Source organism: Carettochelys insculpta, chromosome 27 (assembly GCF_033958435.1).
Source record: "Carettochelys insculpta isolate YL-2023 chromosome 27, ASM3395843v1, whole genome shotgun sequence".
NCBI lineage: Eukaryota > Metazoa > Chordata > Testudines > Carettochelyidae > Carettochelys > Carettochelys insculpta.
In genome coordinates, this window is record NC_134163.1 from 6,534,408 (window position 1) to 6,559,326 (window position 24,919).

General features: G+C 59.1%; 1 protein-coding gene across 3 annotated transcripts in view; it reads left to right on the top strand.

Moving 5' to 3' along the window:
- Positions 1–24,919, top strand: part of NFIC (nuclear factor I C) — a 141,539-nt gene that overhangs the window by 104,034 nt on the left and 12,586 nt on the right. For 2 of the 3 annotated variants that reach the window (XM_074978062.1, XM_074978061.1), the window contains exons 7-10: positions 3,628–3,750; positions 4,547–4,731; positions 7,904–8,063; positions 10,716–10,801. In XM_074978062.1, the coding sequence (XP_074834163.1) occupies positions 3,628–3,750; positions 4,547–4,731; positions 7,904–8,063; positions 10,716–10,801 (554 nt within the window). The remainder of the gene's footprint in view (positions 1–3,627; positions 3,751–4,546; positions 4,732–7,903; positions 8,064–10,715; positions 10,802–24,919) is intronic. The other variant, XM_074978063.1, reaches the window with a different exon arrangement.

Genomic DNA, 24,919 nt, shown 5'->3' on the forward strand with positions numbered 1-24,919 from the left:
GCGGAGCCATGGAAGGTCCAGAGGCAACTGGTGTTCCCCAAAAGTACCGGCGCAGGTTGCTGTACCTAGCCCATGATGTCCCACTCGCAGGACACCAGGGGACCCACTGCACCAGGGAAAGGTTGTTACAGAACTTTTTTTGGCCAGGGATCTTTGCAGAGGTCCGTCTATATTGCCTGTCCTGCAATCCCTGCCAGAGGGTGGGGAAGACCCGGGACAAGGGGAAAGCTGCCCTGAGGCCACTGCCCATCATAGAGGAGCCTTTCCAGAAAGTGGCTATGGATATAATGGGACCCTTCAGCAAGGCAACACGTTCGGGGAAGAAATATATTTCGGTGGTGGTAGATTTTGCCACGCGATACCCAGAAGCAGTGGCCTTGACCTCTGTCGACACTGACACCGTGGCAGATGCACTGCTGTTCATTTTCAGCAGAGTGGGGTTCCCCAAGGAGGTCCTCACAAATCAGGGGTCCAACTTCATTTTGGCCCTGCTGCAAAGCTTGTGGGACAAGTGTGGAGTCTGGCACACCTGGGCCACAGCCTACCACCCACAGACCAATGGGCTGGTGGAGAGGTTCAATGGGACTCTGAAGCAGATGCTGAGAACCTTCATGAATCAATACCCCCATGACTGGGACAAATACTTACCCCACCTGCTGTTTGCATACAGAGAGGTGCCCCAGGAATCCACGGGGTTCTCCCCGTTTGAGCTGCTGTATGGAAGGAGGGTACGGGGACCCTTGGACTTGCTCAGAGAAGAGTGGGAGGGGACGGCCTCTCCTGAAGGGGAGTCAGTGGTACAGTATTTACTGACCTTCCGGGAAAAGCTCACCGAGCTCATGGGCCTGGCCAGGGAGAACCTCTCCATGGCCCAACAGAAGCAAAAGGTCTGGTATGACCATAACACCCGGGCCCGAGCCTATGCCACCAGGGACCAAGTGATGGTTCTCGTACCTGTGCAGCAGAACAAGCTGCAAGTGGCCTGGGATGGCACCTTCAAGGTCGTCAAACAGCTGAATGAGGTGAACTACGTGGCGGAACTGTCGAACCGGGCCCACAGCCACCGGGTCTATCGTGTGAACATGATGAAACCTTACTGGGACAGGGAGAACCGGTGCTGGCTGTGTGCAGGCACTGGGAGGGGCGGGGGATGATCCCTTGGTGGATTTGCTCACAGGGACTGGAGCCAGCTCCTTGCTGGAGTCTGTTCCCCTCTCAGACCAGCTGACCCCTGCCCAGCAGACGGAGATCAAGGAGGTGCTGCATTCACACCAACAGCTGTTTTCTGACAGACCCGGATGCACTGACCTAGCTGTCCACCAAATAGAGACAGGCACCCACGCCCCTATCAAGTGTGAGCCATTCAGCGCCACAGGGAAGACGGCTCAGGACATAGAGCGGGAGGTTGAAGACATGCTGGCTCTGGGGGTGATCCAACCCTCCTCCAGCCCCTCGGCCTCTCCCGTGGTGTTAGTCCCTAAAAAAGATGGGTCTGTTCGGTTTTGTGTGGACTATCGCAAGCTTAACGCCATCACTGTATCGGACGCCTACCCCATGCCCAGGCCTGATGACCTTTTAGACAAGCTGGGGGGAGCCCATTACCTCACCACCATAGACCTCACCAAGGGGTACTGGCAAGTGCCATTAGACGAAGATGCCCGGCTCAAGTCAGCTTTCATCACTCCTGTAGGGCTCTACGAGTTCCTGGTCCTGCCCTTCGGCCTCAAGGGGGCACCTGCTACCTTCCAGCGTCTGGTGGACCAGCTACTGAAAGGGATGGAGAGCGTTGCCCTGGCTTACATGGACGACATTTGCATCTTCAGCCAGACGTGGGAGGACCATGTGTCCCAGGTCAAGCGGGTGCTGGACTGACTTCAGAAGGCCGGGCTGACTATCAAGGCAGGGAAGTGCAAGGTGGGGATGGTTGAGGTGACCTACCTGGGCCACAAGGTGGGCAGTAGCTGCTTAAAGCCAGAACCAGCTAAAGTGGAGGCTGTCAGAGATTGGCCAACACCTCAGACTAAGAAGCAGGTCCAGGCCTTCGTTGGGATGGCGGGGTACTACCGGAGGTTTGTGCCCCACTTTAGCTCCATCGCAGCCCCCCTCACAGAGCTGTGTAAAAAGGGAAAGCCTGACAAGGTGATCTGGACTGAGCAGTGCCAAGAGGCCCTCTGCGCGCTGAAGGAGGCTCTGGTCAGGGCCCCAGTGCTGGCAAATCTAGACTTCGACAAGCCCTTCCTGGTGTTCATCGATGCCTCAGACGTGGGGCTGGGGGCGGTGCTAATGCAGGTGAACGACAAGGGGAAGAAACACCCTGTCGTGTACCTGAACAAGAAGGTGCTGCCCCGGGAGCAGAACTACACGGGCATAGAGAAGGAATGTTTGGCCATGGTGCGGGCGCTGGGGAAGCTGCAGCCGTACCTGTTTGGACGGTGTTTCACCGTGTACACGGATCACTCACCCCTGACCTGGCTACATCACATGAAAGGGGCCAACGCCAAGCTCCTGCAGTGGAGTCTGCTCCTGCAGGACTACAACATGGAGGTGGTCCACGTCAAGGGGAACAACAACACCGTAGCGGATGCCCTGTCACGCAGGGAGGGCCCCGAACTTCCCCAGGTCACTGGCTAAGTGACCCCACTCAGTTCGGTCTGGAAGAGGGGAGAGATGTGATGGAGTGGGGGGAGTGCACGTGTGAGACTCAGGCTGGATGTGTGAGACATGCAGAGCAGCTCCCAGCAGCTAAGGATGACCCCAGGGCTATAACTTAGGCTGGCAGGTAACACCTCAGCCCTGAACAAAGAGGAGGGTGGAGCCGAGCTGGTTTTGAATCGGGGGCAGCAGTTAGAGGCTAGGGGGAGAGGGAGCTGGAAGGCAGCCAGCCTGAGGAGGGGGAAAGCTACACCCCAGAGGGGCACCCCTGGGGCTCCTCTCCCCAGGACGGGTTGGAAGGACTGTCTCTGACTGCTGTACTGACGCTTCTGTGAGAAACTGGGCATCTGTTGCCTAATAAACCTCCTGTTGTACCTGCTGAGTGAGAGTCACTCCTGCCAGCAGACGGGGTGCAGTGCATGGGGACCCCTGAACCCCATCAGAGCACCAGTGCTGCTCCTGCCAGCCACTGCCTGGGTCAGGCCTGGCAGCTGCCAGGATGGCACCCTCTTTGCTGGTTAATGCCAGGCAAGCCAGAGCCCTTCCCTGCCCCATGGGCACTGACCTGCACAGGCCTAGAGCAGCCCAGGGTAGCGCCTTCCATAGGGTCTGCTCCCCCCAAGTCCTGTCTCAGTCTTGGACGGCCCCCCCCATTGACCCCCCTCTATTACAATGGTGATTTCACTGGGCCGTCAGCACCTTGGGTCACTGCTGTCAGGAACCCACACATTGGCCATCGCCTCCAGCATCTGGCTTCTGAGCTGAGCACTCCAGGGGAGTTTTGTGCCTGGTGGGGAGATACCCTCCCTTAAGTCCGTCCTGACGCCGGGCCTTGAGCTGTGCTTCTGATCAGCAGAGCCGTGTGTTTTAAGTGCGGGCTCTGCGAACAACTCCTGCACCGCGGTTACCTGGTGGGCCAGAAGGGCAGAGCCAGGCCCTCATGGTGCCGCTTCGGCTTTTCTCATTGGTCACTAGGAATCTCCCCAGTGAAAAAGACAGAGATTGACAAATCGCCCTTCAACAGCCCATCGCCGCAGGATTCCTCCCCAAGGCTGAGCTTCACCCAGCATCACCGTCCGGTCATCGCTGTGCACAGTGGTGAGTTTGCTGTGTGTGTGTGTGTGGAGGGGTGCCCAGACCTTCCCAGAGCATGATGGGATGGTTCCTTTGGGGAGGGCTGCTGGGCAGGTGGGTCCCAGGGGCTGCACCGACGTAGCCGCAGCTGGAATAATTCCTGCAGCAGAAGGAACCCTGCAAAAAGCGAAGGCCCTGGCGAACCAGCTGGGGTCTGCTCCTCATTGCCAGCCACATCCTGCTGGCAGGACCCGCGTTACCCCTGGGGGCTGAGAGGCAGAATGAACCCAGCTCGGTTTTCAGCCTCCGGGGCTCTGGGGATCAGCGTTCCTTGATTTGTGGGCTGTGCCCTGCATGATAGTGGTGGGGAGGGACGGGGAGTTTAAAGAGGGTCGTTTCTGCGAGCGGGACTGGGTTGAAAACGACAATGCTGCGCGTCGTTCATCTGCCAAATGCTTCAGCAACATCCGCTGATTCCTCTACGCCGCTCCCCCTAGCCTGAGAGGCAGGTAAGGGTCAGTATCCACGCCACCGATGGGGAAACTGAGGCACAGAGCAACGTTCAGTGACTTGCCCAAGGCCATAGAGGGGCCTCGGGGTCAGAGGCAGGGGGCATGCCTGGAACTCTCTGGCTCCCTGACCCCACCTCGATGCCCCAAGCATTGTAGGTGTAGGGCGGCTGGGCCGTGTGGAGCTGCCAGCTGACCCCTTGGGACCAGAGCAGAGTGCCCATGAGGCAGGAGGGGCGCTGAGGCGCTGCCTGGCCTGGGGCTGCACATGAAGGCCGCCCGGTCTTCTCTTTGTCTCTCTCCTGCTCCAGGTATCGCTCGAAGCCCACACCCTTCATCTGCTCTGCACTTCCCCACCACCTCGATCCTCCCCCAGGCGGCCTCCACCTACTTCCCCCACACGGCCATACGGTACCCGCCTCATCTCAACCCGCAGGACCCTCTGAAAGATCTCGTCTCACTGGCCTGCGACCCGTCCAATCAGCAGCCTGGACCGGTAAGGAGCTGGCTAGGTGGCCCCCTCCACTGCTCCCCAGTTTGCGGGAGAGTCCTGCCGGACCAGCCTGCCCCGCCCCCCCGTCTGTGAGCTGGGGACAGCTTTGCACCCTCACCCTGGCGTGTCCAGCTCCCCAGGCTGCGGCCAGCCCAGGGCGCTCAGTGTTCAGACCCTGCACAGCCCGGAGCGGCATTGTAGGCACCCTGGGGAGGTGATTAAACACACAGGGTTTCTCTGGGCTCCCTCGGGGTGAGATCTCCCCCCAACCACATGCCTGTGCACTGCTCACACCCAGTGTGCAGCGTCTGGCTGGGGCACAGGCCTTCCTGGCCCCTCTGTGGTGGGGAGAGGCTGCCGCTTGGCTGAGGGAGAAAACCCCTACGAATGGAGTTTATTATTTTGAAGACTAATTAGGACACTTTCTCCTTGAATTTGGCTGAGAAAGGGCCTGGGAAGGGATGTTGCTGGATTCAGGCTGTCCCCTCTGCGCCACCACACCCTGCCAGGGGTGAGAACCGGGAAGTGAAACTGACAATAAATAGAAAGCGAAACTGACCCCGTGCAGCAAGGCTGGAGTAAACAGCCTCCTGGCAGGAAGGAAGTGATCTCAGTCCTTAGCAGTGGAGACCAGGAGTGAGGCAGCCTCAAGGGAAGGGGCAGGAGGGGCCATTTGTCCTCCCTCGAAGCCTAAGCAGTCATTTGCTAAAACTCATTGGAAGAGCAAAGGGGCTTCGGCCCACGAGCTGGCTGGGTGGCGTCCGTCCTGCCGCTCGCCTGCGGATACCCCGCTTACCTGTGCTCCCTGCACTGCCAGGTTCTTCCCACGCTCTGGCCCCAGCCCCCCACCTCCGTGAAGCTGCTTCTCCTTGCTCTGGCCTTGTCAGCGCTGCCTGGTCTGTCCTCTCTCCATGTCGCCTTCTGCTCCGAAACCTCCTTTGCTTCTGCTCTGGCCCCTCCTGCCCCACGGCAGGGCCCAGGACCCTGGACAGTTCCAGCGGGGCCAGAACTGGTATCAACTCGTCAACCGACTGCGGATACAGCCTGAGCCCCTGGTCAGGCCTAGAACCCCATCCTGCCGCTCCCACGCCAAGGGAGCGCTTGCCACGCTGGCAGCGGTAGTAGGTCTGGCGTCCTCTCTCACAGGCCTTCAGCTCCTCTCTTTAACCCTGTCCTTGGGCTCTCCTTGTCCTCAGTAGCAGACCCGCCCTGCTGCCATTGGCTCCCGCCCAGGGGGGCATGGCTCTCCCCTTGCCCACCACGTCCTGTGAGATCTCACCCTCCCCTCAGGCTGGGGTTAATTTCACACACCCCAGGAGAAGGGGCTGCCAGCCGACTCTGTCCTCTGCAGACTCTCCGCTACCCTGGCTTCTCTGGCAGCAGAGATTCCCCCCATCTTTCGCCCGCCCCTTAGTGGAGCCCCTCACGTCCAGAGGGGGCTGACAAACCGTGGACAGACACCTGCACCAGCAGGGTCAAACCCTGTGACCCTCTCTGCTGCAAGCCCCAGCTCCTGCCGCAGCAGCACCTCTCCAGCCAGGCACCCGCAGCAGGTTGTGATCGTCCCCGAGGCTGGCCAGCGTTCCCTGGGAGCGGAGAGCTGGGGCTGCCATGCAGGGGAGATTCAGGTGCCACCCAGCAGCTTAGCAGAGCAGCCCCAGCCACCAGCCTGGGTTCCTGTGGCTGGTGCGCATCCACACATGCCTGGGTGCGCATAACAAAATTTATTCCATGCACAGATGGAAGAAATTAGAGGGGCCTTTGCTGGTCACAAGGTGGCAACAGGCTCTCAAGTGCTAAGCTGGCAGAGCCCTTTTGCCACAGTTCTGCAGGACCCCTCCCTGGAGTCCTGAGGGGATGGGTGTCTCCCCTGCCCAGTCGCGTCCCCCTCCACTGCAGAGTGGGGAGCGTTGGCACTCAGGGTCCATTCATCAGCCTTCTGTGCCGGAACTGGGTCTCCTTGCTCCACGACCAGCAGCCTCTGGGCCAAGAGACCAGTGACCAGAGGGGCACAGCGAGAACCCTGCCCTGGGGCCCAGAGGCCGGCATGACCTGCTGTGACCTGCTGGCGGCTGGGCCCTGGGGCAGTGTCTTCAACATGTGGGGCTGTGAGCCCATGATCAGGGCCAGCGGGAGCGGCAGAGCCCCTGCCGGGCAGGTCGGGGGGAACAGAGGAGAATGCTCCAGCTCCGCAGCCTTTGCAGCCTTCTGCGGGGTGTCTCCATCCTAGCCCAGGTCCTAGCCCTTCGCAGTCGCTTCCCAGCTGGCTCCGAGCCTCTTTGGCTGGGAGTTACCCCCACCCCAGGGCTGGCTCAAAGGGCCGCCTGCCACGGGGCTCTCAGGGGGGTGCTGGCCTCAGAATTCACCACGTCGGCTTCACGTCCAGGCTCGGAGGCAATTTGGTTGGTGTTAGGGGGGCTAAGCTGGGACGCCTGAGCTATGCTGAGTCCCTCAGACCCAAACCACAGGCCCTCCTAGTCCAGCGCTGGGCTCCCCCAACGCGGCTCTCCCAGTGCCCCCAGACCCAAACCACAGCCCCTGCTAGTCCAGCGCTGGGCTCCCCCAACCCGGCTCTGCCAGTGCCCCCAGACCCAAACCACAGCCCCTGCTAGTCCAGCGCTGGGCTCCCCCAACCCAGCTCTGCCAGTGCCCCCAGTCCCAAACCACAGCCCCTGCTAGTCCAGCGCTGGGCTCCCCCAACCCGGCTCTCCCAGTGCCCCCAGACCCAAACCACAGCCCCTGCTAGTCCAGCGCTGGGCTCCCCCAACCCAGCTCTGCCAGTGCCCCCAGTCCCAAACCACAGCCCCTGCTAGTCCAGCGCTGGGCTCCCCCCACCCAGCTCTGCCAGTGCCCCAGTCCCAGTGAGTGTGGGTGTGTGGGCCTGTGCAGAGCTGGGACCACTCAAGCTGCCTCCCTGCACAGCCTGGGCTTTGCATCTGCTCTTCCCTCGTCCCTGCCCCAAGCAGCCCCGGCGCCTTGAGGTCTCTGTGTGGCTCAGACCCCAGTGTTCAGGCAGGGGGTCACCTCTGCCCATCTCTGTGCTGCTTCTGTGCCTCTCCTCCTGCCGCCCAGTGGCAGCTCCGGCCACGTGCCCAGCTGCGGGGCCGGGGCAGGCGCCGTCTGCTCTGGCTTCCTAATGGCTTGCTGTTTGTTTTTGTCTGTGTTGTGTCCCCAGTTAAATGGAAGTGGTCAAGTGAAAGTGCCCAGTCACTACATTTCTACCCAGATGCTGGCGCCGCCGCCTCCCCCTGGCATCCCCCGGTTGGCTCTCTCTCCTGACACCAAATCCACCACGACAACTTCGGAGGGCGGGACGACTTCGCCGACGTCACCCAGTAAGCAGCCTGTGGCGTCGCCCGGCGTCGCGAGGGGCCAGCCTGGCCCTGGTGCCATCCACCGAGTCCCCCCGTCGCCTCCTCCCGCCCTCCAGCCCTGCAGCCAGCCCCTCTCGCCCGGCAGCCGCGCTGGCACCGGGGAGCGACAGGTGCCGTCTGCAGCCTTGTCCCTGGAGCCAGGGGTTCGGGAGACTGGGCACCGTGTTGTTCAGGACCCAGGGACCCCGGCCGCTAATAGGCAAAATAGGTCGGTGTCTGACAGCCTGCATGGAACGAGTTTGCTGGGTCTCAGGTGGCTTCTTAGTAAGCAGGTGTTGGAGTCGCACCCCTGCTTGGCCTGTCTGGCATTCCAAGGCACTGAATGGCCCATGGCATGGAGCCTGGGAGGGGCCTGTGCTCCAGCGAGCAGCTGGCCATACGCCCCTACGCTCTGCTAGACGGGGTCTCGGCCGGGGTCCCTCCGATAGTTCTAGGGAGGCCGTTCCGACCTGACCCTGCGGGGAACGTTCGCTCCATGCTGCTTCTCCACTCTGCCTGGCAAATCCGCCTCCGTCACCAGCCTCTCCACAGCGCGTGTGTCAAGGCCTGTTTCAGCCCCACCATGCTAGGGATTGTGCACCAGGGTGGGAGGGGAGCTGGATCCAGCCTTCTCCCCTCCCCCACTTCCTGGCAGCCCTTGGGCAAGTCGCTGCGTCGCTCTGTGCCTCAGTTTCCCCCATCTGGAAAAGAGCTGTGGGGTGGAGTCAACCCCTGTCCCATGGTGCGTTGAGCTCCTCAGATGACTGGTGGTTGGTGGATTAAATCCACGCGTCCATGGGCATCCACAGTGCCCCAAACTACAGGGGCATTCTCCCAATCGCAAAACTAGACAGCAGACTGCACGTGCCTTGGAAGCTTCAAAGAGAGAGTCCACGAGGGGTCCAGCCAGCCAGTGGCTGTGTGCCTTGTTAGCGAGGGCAATCAGTGGCTCTTTCACCCGTCAGCTTCCAGCCCAGGCGGCTGGTTCAGGCTCTTCGTGCGGTGAACATGTGTACAGGTCCAGCCAAAGCCCCACAGCCATCAGGGCCCAGCTTCTGCAAGCCTGTGAGCACCAGAGCAGGGGGCATTCTCGGGACAGGCTGCTCTGCAGGAGGCATGCCCAGCTGCCACCCCCAGCCCAGGGAGAAGGACATGGCAGCTGGTGCTGCATGAAGCCCGACTGCCCCGAGCTCCCAAGCCCCCCCTGGCTCAGCTGCAAGTCAACAATTCCTGGCCAGTAAACCGTACTCGCCGCTCGAGAGCCTGGAGCGAGCTGCTGGGCGCGAGCGAGGAAAGCCTCGTCAATTATGGATGGGACAACTTCGTGAGGCCGGCGGGAGCCACCTTCCAGCCAGCGCGGCGGAGGCGTGTGTGGAAGGAGCCGGCGCCGGGAGGGGCAGCCTTCAATATTTCATTGGCATTGATGAGTTATGAATTCTTCATCCACTCCCTCCGGTCTGGGCATCATCAGCCAGAGCCCCAGCCCGCCCCAGGGAAAGGGCCCAGCGCTCCGGGGCTGAGAGCGAGGGGAGAACAGGCAGCTCTGCTGGGCCGTCCGCAGCCTGCATTGTACATCCCCAGTGCCTCTGGGATGGAGAGATGCAGGGCTCAGCCATGGGGGACATACACCTGAGCCCCCACTGGATCCCAGCTTCCGGCTCTAATCAACTGGCACGTAGAACGGTGGCACTGCAGCGTCCTTAGCCTCTCTGCACGGCCCAGCCAGTGGAGGGGGCCAGGGAGCCGCCCCCACAACGGGTCTGGCTGCAGCCCACACTGCCCAGTGTTTCCCCATGGGGCTCCCTGGGTTCCTAGAGCCACTGCCCTGAATTGCTCCCATCAGCCACCCCGGCCAGGCCCAGGAGCACTGGGTGGCACCTCCTTGTCCAGCTGGTATCACCCGTCCCCACACGGCTGCTCTCTCCCCGCTCGGCCAGGCTGAGGGCCAGGCCACGTCTGCACTGCCCTACGCAGCCCCAAGCAGAGAGGCTGCCTGCCCCGAAGTTCTGAGAAGTACAACTCCCACCACGCCTCTCCCTCCCCCACCTCCCACAGCGGGTCGCTGATGAAAAGGTGGCAGATTAAGTGGAGGCTGTGTGGTGTAGTGGGCAGAGCAGGGGCCTGGGAACCAGGCCTTCTGGGGACCAGTCCTGCCTCTGCTACAGATTTGCCGAGTGGCCTTGGGCAAGTTGCTTTACCTCTGAGTTTCCCCATGAGTGGCGAGGGGCTGCAGATCGAGGGGCTTTGGGGAGCTCGGAGATGCTGGTACAGGATGCGCCAAGTGTTGTGTGCATGATCCTGCTCTCTGGAGGGTGGGACTAGAACTGTGTGTCCTGGGCCCTGTACTGCTTCTGCCCAGTCCCCAGGCCTTGCCCCCCAAGCCCACAAGCACCATCCACACAGAAGAAGCAAAGCCCTTTGGGACAGGCAGACAGGCTGGGTAGGGTGCACGTGCTGTGGCAGTGTGGCCTAGCAGATGGAGGCCAGGAACGCCTGGGGGCTGCCCCAAGTGTTGTCACCGGGTGACCTCTGCTGAGTCCCTTTGCACCCTCTGCAGGGCCCGGTGCTGGTGCTGGGCCGTGGTGACCGATCGGTGTGTTCACCAGGCTAACCGGTTCTCGTTTTTGTCCCCAGCCTACTCTGCACCTGGCACGCCCCCTGCGAATCGTTCCTTCGTGGGACTAGGACCAAGGGATCCTGGGAGTATGTACCAGGCACAGGTGAGAGCTGCGTGCGCTGGGAGCCTCCCGGGGACGGGGTGCTGGCCTCCGGCCTTCAGGCTACCCAGCACAGGCTGATAGTGCGGCAGGGAGGCACCAGCAGGTCGTGTGGGGCAGGGACCTGGTGTCTCCCTATGACCACACCCGGGGCCGGGAAATAGCCAGCCCCACGGCCTGGCGGCTCAGCCTCTCCAGCAGCCTGGTGATCAGGCTGCCATGGGGGACTCTGGAATGGGATCAGGCTAGGCCCTGGGCTGGTGAGAGGCAAGTCAGGCCAGGCTGTGGGCGAGGAGCCTGTCCCAGCAGTGAGCGGGGAGGGGGCCCTGCCTGGCAGCATCCTGCAGCCTCATTCCCTGCCAGGTCGGAGCTCACCATTGTGGGGCCTGGCTCTCCAGGCCCCAGGCACGGGGGGCACAGAGGGCCCAGCGTGGGGAGGTGGGGTTGGCAGCACCAGGGGCAGGGAGGCCAACTGGAGCCAGGCTCAGAGCCTCTAGCCTCAGGGCCCTCCAGCCATGCCCCCTCCGCCTGAGATGGGCAGCAGTGCCCTTCCCCCAGCTCTGTGCCAGCCAAGCCGGACGCTCAGGGGGCCCTGGGCCCACTTTCAGAGCCCTCAGAGCCAGACTGGCCCAAGGGGCCCCACGCGGACCTGGGCATAGGGCTCTTGCCATGTGCCGCGGCAGCTGTGCTCTCGCATAGCCCGGCCAAGGTCCCGCGTGGGCCATGCAGCAGGCCAGCTCCCTGTGTCTGTGCATCTGCCCTGCCCTCCACTCCCACACGCTGCCGCAGTGGGTCCGGATCAGGGCTTTCTGGCGAGTCCGGGCAGCCGTCCCATTCAGCCTCGCCCAGGGGCACATGTACAGAGTGGCACCCGCGTGGCAATGCATCCTGGGATATCCTAGTGCACACACAAGAGCTCCCAGCTCAGTTACAGGGAGACAGCCAGGAACCAGCCTGGGCCTCTGATGAGGGGGATCCAGCTGTGGCGGGGGCCTGAGCCCTCGTGCGCCTGGCGCTGTACAGCCTGCTCCACACAGCGAAACTTGACTGCACACCCAGGAGCTGGGGGAGGGAGCCAGGGTCCCACTCTGCTAGTCACTGCAGCTCTGCAACCTGCTTGGAGGCAGAGGGAGGCCCGGGGTCAGAGAGCGGGTGGTGCTCAGAGGGCAGCTGGCCGGGCAGCACCTGCAGCCTTTGCCCCTCGGGCGCTGGCTGGATGCCAGCCTGGAGGCGGCCCGGTGCTGTTTCTGTTCCGGGCTGCAGGCAGCGGGGCAGAAAGGGCCCGAGGGCCAGGCTCGCGGTGGGTCTGGTCGGGTGCCCAAGGGAGGGAGGTGGATGGCCCGGCCTGGCCTGGGTCTGAGCTCACGCTGGACTCTGCATCTCGGCTCTGCTCCTGCCTCCTCGGGCAGTGCAGCTCCCTGGAGCCTGGCTCCGCCTTGGCACCCGCCCAGCAGGTCGGAGCCTCGTTAAGAACATGCCGCTAAAAAAAAAGCTGGCAGCTGGCACCGAGTGGCTGCTGAGCCGGTGCCCCCAGCCGCCCCCACCCTGGCCAGATGGGCACAGCCGCCACTTGGCATCTGATTGGCTGGCTGCGTAGCGTGATGGCTGTCAGCCAATGGGATTCCTCCAGCAGCGCTGGCACTTGGCAGAGATGCTAGGCAGAACAGGGCTGGCAGTGCAGAGAGGAGCCATCGCCCCCCCCGGCTCCCACGTGAGCTCGCTCTGGGAGGGGCAGCTCTGCTTTTAAAGAGACAGGAGATTGAAATAACACCCCAACCCCTTCAGAGATGCCTCACCCCCCGCCCTGACTCCGAGCCTGCCCCCGCTGCCAGGAGCGGCTGATCCCTGCCATGCCGTGGGCACATGCATGGCCCCTCTCTCTTGCCCCGAAGGCCTGTCCCAGCTGGAGCTGGGGGCAGCAGTCTGGCTCCTGGCCTGCTTTAATGAGCATGGCTCATTATTTAATCCATATTTCATTAGCGGGCATTGGCAGGGCTCAGAGCGAGAGCCCCAGCATGTCTCCCAGATCCGGCACTGCCCTGCCTCTCTGGGTCCCTGCTCCCCGGCCATGTGGCCAGGGGCCGCGTGGCTTTAGGCGGGAATTACAGTTTGCTGTGTGGACTGTCACGGACCTGGGTGCACCGGGCACTGGACGCCCGCGCAGCAGAGACGTCGTCCTGCCCGCGAGCTTACGGTCCGAGGGTGGCAGGAGACAGCGCCAGCAGGGAGTGGGTGACGGAGAGACTGGGAGACCTGTAACAGATAGTTACCGATCCGAGGGGCCCTGTAAGGGTCTGAGGATGGGATCCCGGCCAGGGCCCTAGGCAGAGACCTGCTGTTGGGATTCCATGGGGCTGCCCTGAGTGGCTGCTGTTAAATGCCATGCTCCACCCCAGAGAGAGTTGCATTTCAGAAGCTGGTGGAATGAGCCCTGCATATTCCTCCCCTCCCTAATGGGCAGTGGTGGGTCTGTGTTGGAGGAGCCTGGGGTGAGCCCTGCAGGGAGAAGGCCCCGCAGTGGGGCTGGTTAGGGAATCACGTGCTAAGCAAGGAGCACTGACACCAGCCTGGCACCTCTGGGGATGCCCAGCTGTCACCCAGCAGTCCAGTTAGACAGTTGCAGCCCTGCTGCTCAGTGTCAGCCACTGAAGCACGCTCTCCTGCAGTTCCCAGAGTGCCAGAGGACACAGCTGGGCCTCCCTCGCTCCCACGGAGTGCCAGCGGGGCTGCCAATCAGCGCCCGTTGTTCTGGCGCCGTCTGTGTGGCAGACAGTTTGCAGCGAGGAGGAGGTGAGCCCAGTACTGCCGGGAATTCGCTCCCCCTCTGCTTTTCCCCTCTCCCTTTGTCCACGTGTCAGCAGAACGAATGCAAGAGATGTATACACTGAGCTGTTTGTCTGGCCTCTCTGGGGAGGTCGGAGGCTGGGAGGAACTCAGGTGCACACTGCACTCATTCATTGTGATTTGACCCCCCAGGGAACAAAGGTATGTGCAGAGAGACCAGGTGCCATGTGCTGCTGGCTGCCTGCACCCCAAGTTCTGCGTAGCACTGCCTAATGTACACTGCAGCTCGGGGCTCTCTGCTGGGCCCGTCCGGGTAATGCCAAGCAGCTGCCGACCTAGCCAGGCCCAGCTACGTGGGCCGTCAATTAATCTCCCTTAACTCCAAACAAAGTGACTCAGTTAAAAAAATGAATCGCGCTGTTCGACAATCATAGAATCCCGATGGACATTTCTTACACATATTTTGGGTGTATTTCTACATTTTCCACTGTATTGATTTTGATTACAACCCAGGCTGCGAAGCAAGCTGGTCCCACTTCATGTTATTTTCGATCATAAACGTTTGGGCTGTAAAAGTGATAAATGAAAGAAATGGTATTTTGTAATTCACAGAAGTGCTGCAGTGCAAACTCTCCATTGTGAAATTGCAACTCAGCAATGTTGATTTTTTTGTTCCATGACTGCACCCAAAGACAAAACAATGTAAAACTTTTGCCTTTACACGTCGGCTGAGTCCTACATCTTGTTCAGCCCAGCGGTCAGGCAAATGGGTCTGTGCCCGTTCACAGGGTCCCCTGTGTAATTCCCCACCCACCCAGGAAAGCACTTTCAGGACCAAGAGATTCTGCTACGGCACTTGTGCAAGGTGAAGTGAAAAATACCACTTCTTCATCTTTTTTGCCGGGCAAATATTTGCAGCCACAAATTGTAATAGGCAGTGAGCGCTGCACTTGGTAGTCTGTGTTCTAGTTGAAATCCACTTTTGAAAATGTAGAAAACCCCCCAAAAATGTGTCCATAAAATGCTGCTCTGTGAGCATGTGACAGGGCAGTTCAAAGCTGTGGCAGTCCGGTTAAAGCTGCGGTGAATTGCGATTACTGGGTTTGACTGTTTGCCAACTGCAGACGAAACTCAAAGTCCCAAACTCCATTTGGGCTGTAGCACAAGTCACTCCCCATACCACGAACAACAAGAAGTCCGGTGGCACCTTATAGACTAACAGATATTTTGGAGCATAAGCTTTCGTGGGCTTTGCCCACGAAAGCTGATGCTCCAAAATATCTGTTAGTCTATAAGGTGCCACCGGACTTCGACTTCTTGTTCTCGAAGATACAGACTAACACAGCTCCTCTCTGATACTTGTCCCCATCCCCTGGCCGCTCTGTGCTGTTCCTTGGCCTGCAGTGAGGGTCTGACCTCTGCTTCATGGCACAGCTTCTGCAGGACCAGTGCCGGATGTGGCTCAGCAGCAGGGCCTGAGTTGCGTTTCCTGGGACACGGGGACAGCTGGGAAGCCCCCGGCACCTATGCATCCGGTTGCAACACACTGTGTGGTGGAGCCACTGGTGGGAGGCCGGGAACAGTCCGAGTTGCCCCAGACGGCCGTGCCGGGAATTCACCCTGCAGAGTCACCCCAGCAGCTGTGGCGAGGATTGCTCTTCCCTGCGGGTTGGGCCCAGTGTCGCAGGGGCACTAGGGCTGCTGTGGGGTTGGTGACTCCGGAGGGCTGCTTTGCCCTCGGGGTTTCTTGCTGTAGCGCTGGGGCTGCAACGCTGACTGGGTGGGAGGCACTTTCCCCTCAGAGCCCGAGCACGGAGCCAGGGGACACTTTCCCCCAGGTGCAGCTGGAGGGTGCTGTGCCGGGGGTCTTTGGGGTGTCTCTGTCCCCTCTTTTTTAAACATGCAGATATGTGCCTCTGTCACAGAGCTGGAGGGAACCTGGAGCGCTCATCGAGTCCAGTCTCTGCTCTCACAACAGGACCTAGCACCATCCCTGACCGATTTTTTTTTAAACCTAACCCACCCCAGCCCCCTGAAGGCCTCCTCAAGGACTGAGCTCCCAACCCCAGGTTTACAGTTACAAGGCCAATGCTCTACCCATTGAGCCATCCCTCCCGCCTGAGCCTGGCCTGCCCACCGCTCCAGAGTGCAGCGGAGACAGATGATCCCAGAGCCCCACTGGGCCAGAGTGACCATCCCAGAGCCACCCGTTGTCCTTGGCTCTGGCTGTCCCCTTCTTCTCGCCCCCACCCCACCTGGGCCCGGCCAGAGCCAGGTGAGGCAGCGCTGCAGAGCGCCAGCATCTCCGGAGCGCCAGCCGCCCCCGTGCACCCCGAGCTCTCGTCTCCCCTGCTCCGTGCTGCTCCCCCGCCCCCGCTTGCTGACTCGGTTTCTCAGACACTTAGAGAGAGCTCCAGCGGGTCAGTTCAGGTCCCAGCGAGCGGTGGGCAGCAGGAGTGGGGCTGGACTTCCACTGGGACAGTACTCAGCAGTGCCCCCCCCGGCCCTCCCAGGGAGGAGGGTTGTGCTGCCACCTGCTGGGAAAATGCAGAACTGCATCGTGGTGACTGCCAGTGTCTCCCACAGAGGCAGTGCCGCAGTGACCTCAGGGCGCTGCCACGTCCCTGCCGGCTGCACACAGGCTGCCCAGGTGGCTGCGGCTCCTGGCTTTCCTGATTCCGGCCAGGACATCATCTGTCTGGAAAGTGGGGTGGGGGGTGGCTTCATTTGGTGATTCCCAGTTCTGCTCGTTCCCTCGGGGGTGCCTGGCCCTGGAGACAGGACACTGGGCTGGATCATAGAACCACAGAATCCCCGGGCTGGACGGGACCTCAGAGGTCGTCGAGTCCAGCCCCCTGCCGAAAGCAGGATCAACCCAACCAAGTCATCCCAGCCAGGAACGTGTCAAGCCAGGACTTAAAAACCTCTAGGGATGGAGATTCCACCACCTCTCTGGGTAACACATTCCAGAGCTTCACCACCCTCCTGGTGAAGTAGTTTTTCCTAATGTCCAGCCTGCACCTCTCCCTCCATAATGTCAGACCATTGCTCCTTGTTCTGCCATCTGTCACCCCTGAGAACAGCCTCTCTCCATCCTCCTTAGAGCCCCCCTTCAGGAAGTTGAAGGCTGTTATCAAATCGCTCCTCATTCTTCTCTTCTGCAAACTACATAAGCCCAAATCTCTCAGCCTTTCCTGATAGGTCATGTGCTCCAGACCTCTAATCATTTTCGTTGACCTCTGCTGGACCCTCTCTAATGCATCCACATCCTTTCTATACTGGGGGGCCCAGAACTGAACGCAATACTCCAGATGAGGCCTCACCAGAGCCGAGCAAAGGGGAATAATAATTTCTCTAGATCTGTTGGAAATGCTTCTCCTAATGCACCCCAATATGTCATTAGCCTTCTTGGCTACAAGGGCACACTGTTGTCTCACGTCCAGGCTCTCATCCACTGTAATCCCCAGGTCCTTTTCTGCTGCACTGCTACTGACCTAGTCGGTCCCCAGCCTGTAACAAGGTTTGGGATTCTTCCATCTCAAGTGCAGGACTCTGCACTTGTCCTTATTGAACCTCATCAGATTTCTTTTGGCCCAATCCTGCAACGTGTCTAGTTCACTCTGGACCCTATCCCTACCCTCCAGTGTATCTACCTCACCTTAGTGTCCTCTGCTAATTTGCTCTGGTTGCAATTCAGCTTCTCATCCAGGTCATTAATAAAGATGTTGAACAGTCCTGGCCCTAAAATTGACCTGACCCCATCTGGCTGCTCTTACATTCTTATTTAAAGCAGTTCAATGCTGGCCTGAACCAGTTCAGTGTGCACTGGCAACTTACAGGCTTACACTGGTTTAGTTTAAGTGATGTTAAACCAATCTGAGTGTGTCTAAACATAGGGCTTCTGCTGCTTCACAAAGAGGGATTTGAAGTGGATTCAGTAACATCAGGGCCACTTTTCTAGCATGGACGAGGCTTGAGCCAGGCTGTTGTCATGCATCATTCCTTGTGGTTATTTAGCAGCTACACCTAATGATCTCTTGTGAGGCAGAGAATCTTTGAAGGATTCACCTTCTCTTCCCTTCAGTTAAAGGGCAAGTGCCCACCTGGTCCACAGCTGAGAACCCTGCCACAGGTGAACCAGAGAAGACAAGATCTCTCAGTGCCCTCAGCTCCCTGCCCTGGTCCCATCTCCTGACCCAGACCCCCCTCCTTGTCCCACTTCAGCCCCATCAAGCTGTGTCCTCTCTCTCCTTCCACTGCCGGGGGCGGAAATGGGATTGAGCGCACAGGACAGACAGCCCATCCCTGGCTCCAGCACCCAGAAGGAGCAATTGCCGTTTGTCCCCTGCAGCTCAGCTCTGCAGGGATAATGCCCACAGGGCCCCTCAGCACACAGGAGCTGTTGGGGTCTGGCGTGTGCTCAGTGCAAGTGGAATCGTCACAGCATTTAGCTGCCAAACTTTGCCAGGTCTGTGCTGAGCATGTGTGAGCTGAGATTGCTGAGTTCAGGCAGGTTTCCACAGGGATGGCAGAAAGCAGCTACCTGGGCAACCCCCCACCGCTACTGAATTTAAAGTCCCTGCTCCAAAGCATCAGCGAGCCAGAGCCGCTCAGCCAAACAGCTGTAAGAACTGTTTTAACGTGGGCACAAAAATGGGGCTTTCCCAGCCTCACTTAAGGGAACGGCTAAACCGTTGGGCTGGAATTTTGCTTAAAATCCAGGCCAGAGCAGAGACCCGACGTGAGACCTTGCAACCCAGGCAGCGCAAATTTGGCAAAATTGCGAACAACTGAAGACAGAGTCATCAGTTTTCATTGCCTGGCCCCGTACAGCCAGCAGCCACCGTGCACAGCATGAAGCATGCATAGAAATGAGCCAGTCCAGGCTCAGAGCTGGGCTGCTGGAGTCCCTTGAAGCCACAGATAATTCATGGCACTCCCTAGCAGGATGGAAGCTCAGAGTGATACCTCACCCCTCCACTCTGCAGGCAGCCTGAACTTCAAGGTGGGACTTGGCTGGAGCCCCTCTGGTGCATGGAACAGCAGGGGATGTTGCAGAAGGACCCCAGGATGGGTTGGACAGTCTCGCAGGAGGCTGGAGCTGTTTTCTGGGGTCTCAAAAGCAAACCGAATGTCAAGAATCATTTAAAAAGGGATAGAGAATGGGACTGAGAATATCACATTACCTGTATATAAAACCCTGGGGCGTCCACATGGTGAACGCTGCACACAGCTGTGGGTGCCTCGTCTCAAAGAAGAGATCTTGTCATTGGAAAAAGTTGAGAAAAGCGTAGCAGAAACGGGGAGGCCTTCGGAACGGTGCCCTGTGAAGAGAGATGTTAAGAACTGGAACTTTTCAGCTTAGAAAAGGGGCGACTGGGGGGGGGTCTAGAAAATCATGGCTGGGGTGGAAAAGTTTGCCGTGCTGCTGGGGCTGAGTGAGGGTTTGGTTCTGGCCTTCGTGCAGGGCCCAGGCAGTGCAGAACTGGCCTTCCTTGCTCCTCCCCCCACCTCGCGTGCGGGGCTGGCTGGAGAAGCCGCCTCGTCCAGACCAGCTCAACTTGGTCTGCAGGGCTCCTCCATAATGACAAACCCTCCCTCCCCCAGGAGTGGTGAGCAGCTTTTAACCATACCCGAGGGCACCTGCTGCCCTGGGGCTGATCCTGCAAGCAGGGTGTGGGGTGTCCGTCTCCAGAGCGACTCCCAAATGGCTGCTGGGCTGTGACCCAAATGCTCCCTAGCATGGGGAGGTGAGCCCGGAAGTGTCCCACTGGCTACGGGGTGGTGGTGCTGAGCTTCCGAGCTCCTCCCATGGCCCCAGCTTTGTTCCAATGCCAGCAGAGTCCTCCCTTTCAGTGCCCCCTCCGGGCTGTTCTCACAGGGAGACCCACTGTGCCGAAACCTCCCCTCCAGCTCCAGCAGCCCCCAGGCCTGCGCAGAACAGGGGGGTCTTGCTACGATTGCAGTCGATCAACAAAACTTGTTGTCCTCGGGTGCGTCACACACACCCCTGAACGAGACAGGTTTGCCACTTGCGGAGCTCGAAGTATTTTGTCGGCAGAATGGCCAACAAAACATGCTCGCTTGGGCTGACTCACAGCCTGTCACTAAAAGCTGCATAGAGCCTGAGAGCCAGGACATCTGTGCTCTGTTTCCAACAGCGGGAGAGGAGCGGGTTGCTTGGGGTGCTGTGGATATCACGTGTGTAACTGGGAGCAGACTGCAGCCCCAAGCTGGTGTATTAGCTCACCACACACAGCACGCACACCCCAGGCCTAGGATTTTAGCCGTGATCTGGGTGCTGCGGACTGGAGGGAAGAATCTGACGGTGCATTTTGCTGAAAGGTTTGAGCTAACAGAGGTGAATCACTGGGCGGCCGGGGTGGGACCCTGCTGTGATATTAAAGCCACAGGCACAAGGGTGTGAGTTTTTCAACTTCTGTGAATAAAGGTTTCCTTGTTGTAGGGATTTCCGTGAATGTTACAACAGCCCGAACTAATCCCTTTCTAATGTTCCTTTCTATTTCCTCAGTAGGGCTGGACTTCCGATTTTTAACAGAGGTCTTTTTGTCTCTAAGCACTTCTTTAACGCTGTTGTTCAGCCATGGTGAGACTTCTTTGGCCCTCTTACTGTGTTTTGTATCTGGGGCATGCATTTCATTGAGCCACTAGTACGGTGTTTTTAAATCGGTTCCATGCAGCTTGCAGGCATTTCACTTGTGTGACTGTTCCTTTTCATTTCTGTTTAACTAGCTTCCTTGTTTGTGTGCAGCTCCCCATTCTGCAGTTAAATGCTCCTGTGGTGGGTTTCTTTCCTCCCCCTCCCTCCCCACACCTCACTTCACCCTGTCCCAAGGGTGTTGCAGTTAATTACCCTATGGGAGCTGTTACTGAGCAGTTCAGCTCTGTTCACCTCTCAGAGCAGATCTGTGTACCACCTCGCCCCGGGTAGGTTCCAGGACAAGCTGCTCTAAGACGCAGCCATTAACAGCGTCATGTTTTGGTGAAATGTTCCCCGGTCAGTGTAGGGACAGAGGTGATCCTGCATTATTATTGGGTTTCCTGTTATTGTAGCCTCTCTGATCTCCCCGAGCCACTCACAGTCCCAGTCACCTTCCTGGTCGGGTGGTCAGTGGTGCATTCCTACTGTTCTGCTCTTATTATTCAGGCCTGGGACTTTCTGTCCTGAGAGATTCTATGGTGCCATTTGAGTCCCTGTATTTGACTCTGGGCTTTCTTCCCTATGCCGTGGCACTCCCCCACCAGCGCAGCATTCTCTGTCATTCCTGTCTGTCGTGTTCCCTGGTCTGACCGTGTCCCTTTGATTATCATCGTTCCACCCCGTTTCTGTGATGCCTGTTATATCGATATCGTTTAATTCCAGGCGCGCAACGTCACCCATCATAGCGGTTAGACTTCTCGCATCTGTGTACAAGCACTTGTGACGTGTGTCGCTATTCAGTTGTCTGCCCTCGTGGGATTCTTTTTAATTTGACTGTTTCTCTCAAGTTCCTACCTGCACTTGATCAAGCTCTGTCCCCTCCTCTCCAGCAGGGTGCAGAGAATCCCCGTTAATAAATGCTCCCCGAATGGATGCGTCTGTCTGGACCACAGGCTCCTCCACGCCTGTCGGCTTTCCCCAGCCCTTGGTTGAAAAACTCCTCCGTGATCTCTTTGATTTTCCAAGCCAGCAGTCTGGTTCTGCTTTGGCTTCGGTGGAGCCCCTCCTTCCCGTACAACCTCCTCCTTCCCCCCATGGCTCCCCAGTTCCTGTCAAACCCGCACCCCTCCTCCCAGCACTCGCCCCTCCCCGGGCATTGAGGCCCTGCAGTTCTGCCTCTGTGTGGAACAGGAAGCCTGTCAGAGGCCCTGGACTTGAATCTCTGAGCGAGCCACCTATGTTTGGCTTCCAGGAGCTGCCTCCTGCCTTTCCCTGCATCACGGGTACCCAGACACACCTCAGCCAGGGGCTCCTCCCCAGCACTGCACACAAGTCCGTCCAGATGCCTGGAGAGGTTCACAGCCCCTCACCCAGCAGGCAGCTCCTGAGCGATTCTCCCAGTCACCACACCCCAGCTCGCCGTAATTCTGATGACCACATCCCCCTTTCCTGTCACCCAGCTCCTCCTAACCACAGGGTCCCCTCCCAGAGAGGTGTGCGCAGCACGCGAGGGACCCACCACATCTTCTGGGCCCAGCAATGGGATCCTTCTCCAGAAAAGGGCACCTAAAATGATTAGGGGATTGGAACGGTTCCCCTGTGAAGAGAGATTAAAGAGACTAGGACTCTTCAGTTTAGGAAAGAGGAGACTAAGGGGAGATATGAGAGAGGGCTATAAAATTATGAGTGATGTGGAGAAGGAGAACAAGGAAAAATTATTTACTTGTTCCCAATGTATAAGAACCAGGGTCAACCAATGAAATTAACGGGCAGCAGGTTTAAAACAAATAAAAGGAAGTTCTTCTTCACACAGCACACAGTCAACCTGTGGAACTCCTCGCCAGAGGAGGCTGTGAAGGCCGGGACTATATCAGAGTTTGAAAAAGAGGTAGATACACTCATGGAGGTTAGGTTTAATGGCTATAAACCAGGATGGGTAAGGAACGGTGTCTCTAGCCTCTGTTTGCCAGAGGCTGGAGATGGCTGGCAGGAGAGAGATCGTTACCTGTTTGGTTCACCCCCTCTGGGGCACCTGGTATTGGCCACTGTCGGCAGACAGCATACTGGGCTAGATGGACCTTTGGTCTGACCCAGTGTGGTTGTTCTTGGGTTCTTATGACGTTCACTGTTCCCGCCACACAGACCTGCCAGATGAGACTGGGCCGCTCTAGCTCCTCCAGGTCAGCTCCTCTGGGCTCCAGAGCCTGTACTCGGTGCGTGAGAGCCAGGCACCACATGTACATGCATACGGCCTTCCCACAAGGCAGGTAATCCTACATGCTGCGTTCAGTGCAACAGACTGGATACCCTCAACCCTGCTGCTAGCCTGCCTGCATTGCTTGGTTTGCTACAGGGGGAGGAGGAGGCCTATTATTTGTTCTTTGAGGAGTGTGGTTTTCCTCTGGGCTCGTTTGGGTGTGGGGTGTCATTGGCCTGAGTTTAGAGAATATTTATGGCATAGGGGGGGTGGAGATTAGACAGACAGACAGACAGATAGATAGATAGATAGATAAGCTCAACCTTTCATGCAAGGATTTCAAGGTACTATTATAACATGACTGACTGCAGTTCCAGGAGAGACAGAGGAGTTTTATTATTATTTCTGTTTTCAGGATGGAGAAGCTGAGGCCTGGGTGCAGAGTCAGTGATGGGAATTGTTTGTGCTCATAGTGATTTGCAGAATTAGAAAAAGTACCTGGAAAGTTACTTGAGTGAAAATGCAGCTGCTTTCACTTCTGGATACTTGAGTACAATCAAGACACTCAAGTAGTTTTCCAGAGGGACACCAGAGACGTGTACTTCATTACACTCTGCCCCCCCACCAAGCAGTTGTACTTTTACTCAAGTAACTTTTTGGATACTTTTTCCACGTCTGGTGATTTCTGTCACAGCCTCACTGCAGGTCAGAGCCCTGCGCTGCCAGGCATTGCGTGAAGAGTGGACAAAGGCCTTCCTGGACCTGAAGAGCTCACAAGGCTCAGAGATGCAAGCTGGGAAGGGAAACCGAGGCACGCAGCAGGGCAGTGATGTGCTGAAGGGCGCATGAGGGCTCAGTGAGAAGCAGAGCTCAGGAAATGGCGGTGACGGGTATGGGAGACCTGCAGCCCTAGGAATTCTGGTTCCCTGTAACCACTAGGCAGCCAAAGCACAGTTCAGCGGCAGGGTTACAGAGGGGCGAGCGAGGGGCCAGGGAGAGGTGGAAGGAAGGGGGCAGGGAAGGCAGGCGGGGAGAGCAGAGTCCGGAGCGGAGCGGGCTGCCTGCAGCAGGAGGGTCACGCCCAGAGCTGTCTGGTTGCCAGCGGAAACCAGACATGAGGTAATCGCAGGCTGAACTTGAACTTGGGCGACTTAGGGTGTGAAACAATAGAGGAGGCCAGTCGAGGGCAGCAGCAAGTCTCTCGGGGCCTCGTCAGCGAGCGGCGGCTCCGCCGCAGGAGCCAGAGCCGTCGGGAGCTGCCTGGAGCAGGCTGGCAGCGCCCTCCCGGCTCTCGGCTGGGGAGCCACTTCTGCCCCAGCGCGCACAGCCCTGGCAGCACGAGGGGCCGGTGGGGACCGGCACAGCAGCAGGAGGGAGCCCCCTGGCAGCCTGGCACACAGCCCTGCAGGCGGTGACCGGGCTAGCGGCTGGGGAGGGGGCAGGCCCAGGCAGTTCAGCCAGCGAGGGGCGTTGCAGAGGGAAATCCCTGCTGGCCACGTCTGGGGGTGACCCCCGGACCAGCACTGCAGCAGGGCAGGCAAGCTGGGCCCAGTCTCTCAGCGCGGGAACCAGGAGGCACGGCCACAGCTGCAGCTGGAAAGCAGCAACCCCAACGGGTCCCAGTGACCAGTGGCCCGAGGGGAGCTCCCCACGAGCCCCTGGGGCTGGCTAGAGGGGAGTGTTGTTACCTCCGCGTCCGGCACTGGGGAGACACTGCCAGGCTCCGCAGCTGGTTGTGGCACCACAGCTAACGAGGGCGTGGGAACCGTGGGGCAGGTGCAAGGCGGGGAGCAAGGGGCAGGGCTTTGAGTCGCCAGGTGTCGGGGGTCTCCCTCCCATGCACTGAGGTCTGGGGGAGGTGACCAGGAGCATCCGCCGCCACAGAGAGGGGCTGTTGGAAAGGGAGGTGGGAGCCCTGGCTGCCAAGAGGAGCCTGGCTCTACCACCCTGCTGCTCCATGTCTGGAGGGGTTGGCCCTGACCCCGATCCATCCTCTCCTGGGCCTATTATGACAAGCCACTGAGTGACCCAAAGCTCTGGCTCTCTGCAGCAGGCAGATGCTGTCTGCCCCAGGCTGAATACAGGGCAACCCCACACCTGAGGCTGTGCTGGATGTGCCCCGGAGATGCCCTTAGGCACAGCACAGTCTGTGTGCCCCCCAAATGCCATCACAGACCCAGGCACAGGCCTGCCAGGCCGCTGGGGAAACCCGGCCCTGACCACAGGTACACACAGCCAGGAGGGGAGGGGCCTCTTGTTAGAGGCAAATTGCAGCCCTGGCGCTCAGGCTGACACCAGTTGGCCATGATACTAACAGAGGCTTTTCCATCCCTTCAGTCCCTGTCTGCCAGGGGAGCTATCGGCAGACCAGTGGCAGAGGCCTGGCCCAGCGAGGGGCGAGCTTGCATTGAGGACAATGCAGTGGGTTTGCTCAGCTCCCACTTCACTCAGCTAACTCCCCCTCCCAGGCTGCAAACAC